The sequence below is a fragment of the Pygoscelis adeliae genome, unplaced genomic scaffold, assembly GCF_000699105.1.
Source record: "Pygoscelis adeliae isolate BGI_AS28 unplaced genomic scaffold, ASM69910v1 Scaffold24, whole genome shotgun sequence".
NCBI classification, from domain to species: domain Eukaryota; kingdom Metazoa; phylum Chordata; class Aves; order Sphenisciformes; family Spheniscidae; genus Pygoscelis; species Pygoscelis adeliae.
This window is the reverse complement of record NW_008824806.1, coordinates 480154-489602: the sequence shown is the minus strand read 5'-3', so window position 1 is coordinate 489602 and position 9449 is coordinate 480154. Positions and strand designations below refer to the sequence as shown.

At 39.4% G+C, this 9449-nt stretch overlaps 1 protein-coding gene across 1 annotated transcript in view; it reads left to right on the top strand.

Annotated features, from left to right (window-relative positions):
- ST7 (suppression of tumorigenicity 7) overlaps positions 1–9449 on the top strand; it is a 57226-nt gene that overhangs the window by 39012 nt on the left and 8765 nt on the right. Inside the window, exons 9-10 of the mRNA XM_009324106.1 lie at positions 2618–2768; positions 7481–7573. Of these exons, the coding sequence (XP_009322381.1) occupies positions 2618–2768; positions 7481–7573 (244 nt within the window). The remainder of the gene's footprint in view (positions 1–2617; positions 2769–7480; positions 7574–9449) is intronic.

Here is a 9449-nt window from a genome sequence, read left to right as displayed (position 1 = left end):
AATGCCTCCAGAATAAATTCATTGACAACTTGTATGCCCAAAAGGTGTGGCTGACCTTTGTGCATAAAACAAAAACTATGATGAGGCCCAAATGAGACTTGAGCCATCCATCAACTTTTATGTGTGGGTCTTCTTGCATATCACCAAACCAGATTATGGACTTTTTGTTTGGGAAAGTAGCTGCGATAGAGTGATGAGGGAGAAGCGTTTCACGTTTTTGCTCTGAGGAACTTTTAAAAATAGGTTTTTCTTTCTGAAACTGAGAAAAATGCAGGCTGAAAAGTCAACTGAGTGAGGACTAAGAATGATTTGCAAGTGTCAAGATATATCCTTCCATCTGGTATTTCCAGTTGATTTGTTTTTTAATTGCTGATAACAAGCAATACATAAGAATCAAAATAACATGTTTTCATCTCAACGTTCCTTGAAATAGGACATTCCTTCCTGGTTATTCTTTTTCTACAAATAGTGACATGGCCTTGGTGTTGTTGGTTTTTTTCTTTTGATTGAAATATTTAAATATTGGGAACTTATTTCCATATCTTTTTGCAAAAGTAAATGAGAAAGTAAGAGTTATGTTCTAAATTAATAAAACAGATAGAAACGTGCAGCTCTTGCAGCTGTATTCCATTCTGCTCAACAGGTATAATGTGTGTTTTTAAAAGGGTGGCACATTCATTAGGGCAGTGAATAAGAGTATTTGCTGTATCTCTGTAAGCCTGGCAGCTCCCTCCCTCTTGTGAGCTCTTTATTTTGTTCTCTCTGTCACTCTTAATCCCCTGTCCTGCCTACTAAATTGCAGCTTCCACCATTAATCCACCTGCTCTGCAGCTCTCAAATTTTTCTGAAAGGCTTTAGAGAACATCCAAGTGTCACACATATTACTCCCACTGCTAATTCAGTTTCTCCTCCTTTAATACTGTTACCTGCATCAGAAACGTGTGATTTCTCGTTCGTCTTTGAAGTATTTATCTATTTCCCAGGGTTGACAGTTCTCTGCTTTGATCATGGTCTCTTCAAATCTTTTGCCTGTTTGCTAGCTCCTTCCAGGCTCCTTCAGGCGAAGGGGTGACTATCTCTAGAATGCCCTCCATGACACCATGCTATTCGTGCTCATTTCCCTCTGGCCTTTCCTCTTCCTTTCCCCAAGGCTGATTTTCAACTCGCATTTATTTCTTTTGCCCTCTTTTCTCCTCTTTTCTGCACCAGCTCACACGCCGAGCAGGTGCTCAAGCATGCCCTGGAGTCTCCTGTGTTTAACAGGAGCTGTGGAAGGTTAACACCACCCACGCCTGATTCACCTCTGGTGTCAAGTTGCCTTCCCTTGGGTGCCTGCACTGGGTTGTTGTCAGTCCCTAGGTCCTGCAGTGCTCCCCCTTCCAGACCAAAGCAGAGACCAGTGCGTAGGCACAGAGGCCTCTGAAGTGGAGAGGCTGCGTGCTCACTCTCTTTCTGTCACTGATTAACTGTGACTTTCCTTTCCGAACCTTGTGTTGGGGCCTGACAGTCTACTGCCTGACTCACCTGCTGCCTCTTGTGTTAACTTAAATAGTCTGGTGGAGAGAACATTTGCTCTTGGGCATCCTGGAAGAGAGCGAGTTTCCTCATGCTATTGAAGAAGAGCCAGCGCACAGCTGGGAAATGTTACACTTCTTGGAGGAGAACTGACAAACAGGAGTATTCGGCAGCCTGTGATTTCCGTCTGTCATTCCTTTCCCTGTAAAGCATGCTAACGAGGGATGTATCTTTCCCCTCCACTAACTGGAATGTAGTAACATCAGTGATGAGATAATGTCTGCTGAACTGGTAGTGGTCTAGTTCATGGGCTGGGGAAGGAGGAAAAACCACCTGCTTGAATAATGTCCAGGACTTTATTTAGATGAAGAATTTATTCTTCTTCTGTGGCACGAACCCTCTGCGTGTTTCATCTGCTTCTGTTATGGGGGATCCAGTAACGGGGAGAATTGCTTGTGGGTTTAGTGAGTGGTGCTTTTCATTTTCATACCATTTTCAGTAAGTATTTCAATTAGCAAGCTTAAACATCTAATACTTTTTTCCTGGAAATCAGATATTTGATACATTTTGTAACTTTTTTACTTTGTAACTTGTTGGTAGCTACTTAGGTAGCTGCCAGCCTCGCATATTCATAGGCCTAGTAACCAGTTGATGGCAATGCAGTAAAGCAACCTGTGTGCAAACTATGAGTACTGCGTGTTTCCTTATAGAAAGACTATGTGCATCAAACTGCCTAATGTCTTCTTCATTTTATTAGAAACACTTAATTAAAAAGCTCTTGTAATTAGATTCTCTTTCTGCTTTGAGCCCTTTTTTCCATCTCCTTTGATAAGAGAGACATCTCATTTTGAAATGTCTCTATAGTCCCCCTACTACAGCTGAAGAGCAGAACATTAACCATCTGTCAGCATATCTTAAGTCTTTGGGAATAATTCAATAATTATCTTCAAGTGCAGTTGGTGATGTTACACATTTGATGAAACACTTATGAGGGAAAGTACTTTAGGGAAATAGACCTTTCAGTGTGCATTGTAGAATTGCAGGCAGCTTTTTGTGTTTTTTATTACCTCTGAAATAATTGTGCTCTGCTTTTTTATTGCAGTATCTACTAGAAATGAAAAGCTTAATTCTGCCCCCTGAACATATTCTGAAGAGAGGGGACAGTGAAGCAATAGCATATGCTTTCTTTCATCTTCAACACTGGAAAAGAGTAGAGGGGGCATTGAATCTCTTACACTGTACATGGGAAGGCAGTAAGTAATTCTCTTTCTTACAAAGGAGCTAATAAAATATTTTTATTGAATGTCATGAGAAAATAATAGCTTTTTGTGAAGTATGGTATGTGGGAATTTTGGAGGTCAGTTATATCCTGACCAGCATTGAAATATTTGAAATTCAAACTGAAAATACAAACTTCATTTAATGAGCGAAAAGGGTTCCGATGTCTTGGATTGTGTTTTCTGCGTGACACTGAACAAAATTTCCCATCTTCTTTGTGACATATTTCCTTACTCATGGATAAGGGAATTAATATTTTACCCTCCTCATTCCAGACTTGCAGAGATTTCTTTGTCATTATTTGAATGCTTTGATATTGGGAAATTATGAAAGTGCCCTATAAGCAGAAAAATACCACCACCAACAACATAAAATACTGTTTTGTTTTATACTATTCATTAATATCTAATGGACAAACTGGAGTGAGTCCAGTGGAGGACCACTAGGATGTATAGGGGGCTGGAACACGTGAAGTAGGGAAGGACGCTGAGCGAGCTGGTTTTATTCAACCTGGAAAAGACTTCTGGTAGGTGAAGGAGGGATCCAGTTGCTGTCTTCCTCTACCCAGTGGAGAGATAATATGGAAGACAGAGTCAAAGTCTTCTCAGAAGGGCACAGCGGAAAGACGAGAGGCAATAGATACAAGCTGCAGCACGAGAAATTTCATTTAGACATAAGGAAGATATTTTTAGAATGAGAGTGGTGATGCACTGGAAGAGGTTGCTGGTAGGTTGTGGGATCTCCATCCCGGAGATACTCAGTGCTCAACTGGACATGGCCCTGAGCAACCAGACCTACCTTTGAAAATTACCCTGCTTTGAGTATGAGGTTGGAGTCATATACAAACATTCTAACCTAAATTATCTTATGCTGTCTTTGAGATGTGCTCTTTTCAGGTTCCAGAGAATTGAAAAGTGCCGTTTAGAATCAGCCTCAGTGGGCTTTTCTAATGCAGATTTTCCTTTGTGTAATCTAGTTCCCCTTTTCTGCTCTGCTTTCTTCTGTTCTCTTTTAGCCTCTCCATATGTTAGTATACCACCATTTTTTTTCCCTTCCTCCATTTGCTGTTCTCATTTAGGTTTGTTATAAAAGATACAGTTTGTCACCATGATAATTCCTACAGAAATGCACTTAATACCTCCATTGTAAAAGTGACTTACTGTCTCAGTCACCGTATTAAATGGCCTGAACTTGCCTAATTTGCAATTTAGGCTCCCTGAGGAAGCAATGGCTTTATTTCTAGGCGTACAGCACACCTTACTCAGTAATCCATACAACTGCCACCTGGGGTTTGCTCTGCTGCGTTGTTCTCTGTCCTACCTGCTTGCTCTTTTCCTGTAATTTCTCCCAGTACGTTATTTTCTCTGTCATAGCTTCCTTCCCGGTGGCTTATTTTCAGTGGTTTGCTTTTATGTAGTGTTTCTTCTCTTCTAGATGCTTGTGGAAGTCCTTTAGCCCAAGGCTCATTATCCCATCATTATGGAACAGTATTTTGCATGGAATCCTGAATAGATCTTCTTTTGCTTTGTCAGGCTGGGGAGTCCCTAAGGGGCTGTTTACAAGGACCAGCTTTTGGCATAGGAGGTTGGCTGCCCTGCAGTCCTCCTGCCATGTAAGGAATCTAGTCATGCGTGCCTGAAAGCAGTGTAGGGCATTCCCATCCAACTACCTTAACCGATTCCTCTCCTTATTACCTCCACAGCAGTCTGAATATGTACTTTATTAGCTAGTATTTGTATAGTAGCCTGTAAAGATGTAAATGATTATTGTTGTGTACCTCTAAAGAAAAATCCATAATTCATTTTGCTCAGTGATTTCAGAGAGAGATGAACAGTGCACCAATCCTCGAGAATTTTGTTCAGATTTTGCTCACGCATAATGACTCCCATGGGTTTTAATGGTTTCACCAGTATCTAGTCCAATAATCATATCTTTTCATCCATATCCTAGTCTGGGTAATATTCTTTACGGATGTAGTGAACTATTTATCTCACTCATGTCCTTTACTTGCAAAAGGTTTCCTTGGCATCTCTGCACAGCTGTAAGTTAAAACCAGTGGAAATATGACAGAGAAATTAAATGTAATTACATACTAGTTCTAACCAACAGTCTACATACAGTACATGGTCAGTTGCCCTCGCTTTCTTTCTAGCTATTTATGTACTTGCCATGTCTTTAAACTGTACTGTTCTGTCACTGTGCTTAAATAACCACAAGTCTCACTTCAGTAGCTTGTATGTAGGAATTTAAAGCCCACATATATACACTATTCAGTTCTGACCTTGTGGGAATTGGGCAGAATTAAGTACATTAAGTCAGTCACTTGGGGGGTACATTTTGAATGCTTCTGAGGAGAATAAGGTCACTCCTAGTTAAGACAGCCTCTAACAAAATTTATGCAGAAATGTCTTAGTGATATTTTAAACTCCGAAATTCTCACAGTGTTTTTCCCAAATTGCATTCAATGATTGAGAAAAGTGAAGTTATAAAAATGATGATCATCATTGAACTGGAATGTTGGTTGTTTCCTGCTCTGTCTTCATTCCATCAGTCAAAGTACAGTTTTATTCATAGTACAATAAAAAAGCCCAAGTGACACCACGTGAAATGTTGCTCTGGGTTTGGTCCAGGTGCTCTGTACAGAAGGTCTGTAGTTTCAAGTGTAACCAAATTTCAAAAGAATCTGAGGTGCTTGTTCATCACAGTCAGTTTCTAAACTTGTGTCATGTTTCCTATTTTTGCATGAAGAAGAAAAACCTAGGGGTTCTCAGATACTATGATAGCTTTTATGACAAGCACATAGCTGAATGGCAAACTGCCTCAGCGCTACCTGAATTGATTAACATAAAATAGGATCAGATAATACTGTAAGGGTAAGGCAGAAAAGTACCTACATAAACACAAACTGATACAGGTGAACCAGAGCACTTTCTTCCGTGGCTGATAACATTGCTAAATAAACTGTTTTGCTGTAAATATTCTGTATTTGGTCTCATGTCAAAGATGACTGTTTAAATTCAGCAAAATCTCTTCAGACAGTTTTCACTTGTTTTGTAAAAGCAACATCTTTACCATCCCTTTTTATTTTTATTAGAATCTTAATACTACTGTGATATAGGGTAAGACAGAAGAGGCTTGATTGTCTGTTTAAATATTAAGCCAAATGGGAAGGAAATACTTGTGTTAGTGATTTTGGAGTAATGAGCGTTGAACATCCTTCCGCATATGTTTTTGTACAGACACTCAAGTTTGTTGCATGTGAAGATCATATTGTATTTGTACTTGGCTTTTTGGGGTGCTATGGGGAGGGGGATTTTAATATTGGAAGGGCATTACAGCCCAGATTGGTTTACAGTCTTTGAGGATTTCTGCCTTCTTTACTGTTGCTTTAAACATAGTAATCAAGAATAAATACATTCCTATAATTGCACAAAAAATACAGCTAACACTATTTCAAATGCAGTGTGCACAGCTCAAAATATTGGGGTATTGTATATTTTAAACCAATTCCTCGGTTGCCTTGTGAGCAAGAGATAATGGAGTGTTATTGTGTGGCGGTGAGCTGTACCTAACATCTAAAATATACAGTGCTTCTAGGACATCTGTTGAGGAAAATATTGCTTCAGTGACTGATGTTCATAGGAGTAGTGAGAATAACACATTGATGACGTTTTAACAGTGAGAATAATATATAGGATAATGGAAAAGGATGCCTTGATTGCGAAGCTATAATTCAGTCAAGTATTCTGATGTTTCCATAAACCACGCTCAGATGGCCTATGATGTCATCACTGTCCAGATTTAGTAATCCATTTCCCTCCGTCTCTGTTATTATTTTCAATTTAAAAATGCATAAGATTAAGTATTATTTAATCCATGACCTGAAGATTTATATTGGAAACCTGACTTGATCTACTACATTTAAAAAGGAATGCATGTGAGGAACCTGGTTTTAATAATTCAGTATCAATCTTTGATTGCCAAATATAAAATTAAAATATGACTGTGTTGGAAAACTGGTTCTTTGAGCTTGAGTCATCAGTGTTACCTGGTTTGCTGGAGTGTGATGGGAAAAAAGTAGTGTACTTTTTTCCATGCAAAACTTCTATTATGCTTGATGCACAGAGATTGCGAGTATTGGCCTGAATTCACAGGCTTCGCTGGTCATTTTCGTAGGCTATACCTGTTATATCAGATACACTTCTTTCCCCTGAAATTTTAAAATTCTGCAGCCTAAAAGCCTAAGGCAAAACGTGTAGACTTGGCTATGGAATTGTAAGTACAATGGGCTCTGATCGTGCAAACATTTATGTATGTACTTGTAATGTGATCTCACTTGACACTCATGAACCTTGTCCCAAGAATAAAAACAAGCATAAGTGTTTGCAGGATTAAAAATTAAGTGTAGATTTATACTTTGGCATTTCATTAAACAGTAGAGTTAGAGTTTTTCATTAAACAGCAGAGCACTCTGCTTGCTTTACTCAGAGGGATGCTGAGCTGGGGAGGGTGGAGTGTCAGGAGATTTAGGAATGACAAAGCATTAAACAGTTTATATGCTGTTTGCAACCAAATATAAATGTTACGTTTTTTCTATGTTTGTTTTTCAAAATTGTAAATATAGTTAAGTATGTCCGGTGACTGCCACACTCACACTAACTTGTGCACGGTGTTGTTTTCTTTTCAGCTTTCAGAATGATCCCCTATCCACTGGAAAAAGGACATCTTTTCTATCCTTACCCTATTTGTACAGAAACTGCAGACAGAGAACTACTACCATGTAGGTTCAACTTTTCTCTTCTTATCGTTGACATCAAAGAATCGTTTACTTGAGTCGTGCAGCACTGCTCTCCATTGATGTTGCCTTTTAAATGGAATACACTGGATTAGAATAATCGGGTTGACAGTGAGTCTCTGGAGCTCCCTTGGTGGTTTAAGCGGCAGCTCGTAGCCACAGTTCATAAAGATTAGCTATCTTTATTGCTGTTGACAGTGTAGGGACAGGGAGAGAGATTACTGAAGAGATACAAATCAGTTAGACCTTGCTATTCTCTCTTGCCAAGACACGGGAAAATATGTCTGATCTTTCATCTAGGGTAACATCCCATCAAATCAAAAGCACAACGGCACAGCCTTGATAGTCTTTTGTAGACACACTAGCTACTTAAATTCCAAGGCAAGATCAAACTTGCTTAAGGACGGCTGGATCGTTAACACAGCTGTTATTCTGACAGGTTACGCTGATGTTTTCTGAAAAGCAGTCTTAAATAGCAAGAAAGAGTTTTCTTCGTGTAATGGTGTGTGTGCTGTTATGAAGAGATTGATGTGAAATTACCTCAGCCATTTATCATGTATGTTTATGGCATGTATTAGCAAAGTGCCAACAGTGTTCCCAGTGCCCTGCAAGATACGGATATAAAGACAGATCCAGCCCTTGGGAAGTGTTACAGTCCAAGCTAATGGGACTTCTTGCAGCGCATGCAGTGAAGCACAAGAATGCAGAGGAAGAGCCGAAGCAGCCAATCTTGAAAACAATTGTGCTTCATTCCCACATGTTTTCTCACTGAAGTCGGTGGGACTTTGTGTGAGCACCAGTGGAACGCACACAAGTGCAGAGGCATTTGCAGGGTCAGGGCAGGAGGCAAATACAAGTTGATCCAAGGAAGGAGATTCTTCTCTCACCTTCTCTAGCCTGAAGAAGGAATAAAGAGAAACATTCTGGAAAAAGTGAAACGTAACCTGCTTCTGCTGTGAAGGCTGGTTTTGAGGGCATTTGCACTCTTTGTAGTCTTTCATTCAGAGCCTCTCTGGTTTGGGCTGAAAAATGTGCTGCCACCTTTTATAAGCCTATGTGAGTAAACATTAGGTGAGAATAATACAGCGAAAATCCACTCATTGCCAGTCTCTCCTTCACAGTACATTCTCACTGATATTACACAGAAATCCTTGGCAACTGACAATATCTCCCCACCCCATTATAATCACCCTAATTATAACAACACCTCTTAGAGTGCTCTGCTTGCTTTACTCAGAGGGATGCTGAGCTGGGGAGGGTGGAGTGTCAGGAGATTTAGGAATGACAAAGTCATGCAGAATAGCTCAGTGTTCTCTTTTTAGATGCAAAACTAATCGTTCTTGTCAAATCTTAGAAGCGAGGGACTCTTTAACAGCATATGCAGACAGTCATGTTCTGCTCTGGCAGTTATGGGAAATGCCTTTCACTGCAAACTCTCTTGAGTTTGTGTGGGGAAGGGTTTAATATACCATGACAGACACAGGTCTGTTAAAGGGCTTTTGCATACCTGTCCACACCCTTTAATTGCATGTGTTTTAAAGGACAGTCAGCTGGAATTGTATCAGAACACTAAGATCTGATAGGCTATCCGAATTAAAAATATCAATCACAAAACTTTTGCCATGACTGGATAACAGATCGGAACAACAAGTTTGAGCCTATGTCAAAAGCAAGTGCAAAAAACTGAGCACAAGAAATCTTAGAGTTCATTCATGATCTGGTATTTCCTGATCTCTAAATTTAATTTAAATCAAAGAGAAGTTGCAAATTATCTGTGTTTTTCTTTTTAAACTGAATGAATTAGCAGACCCAAAAATCATACATATTTTAGTTTATAATATTTTAATTTAATTTCTTGTGA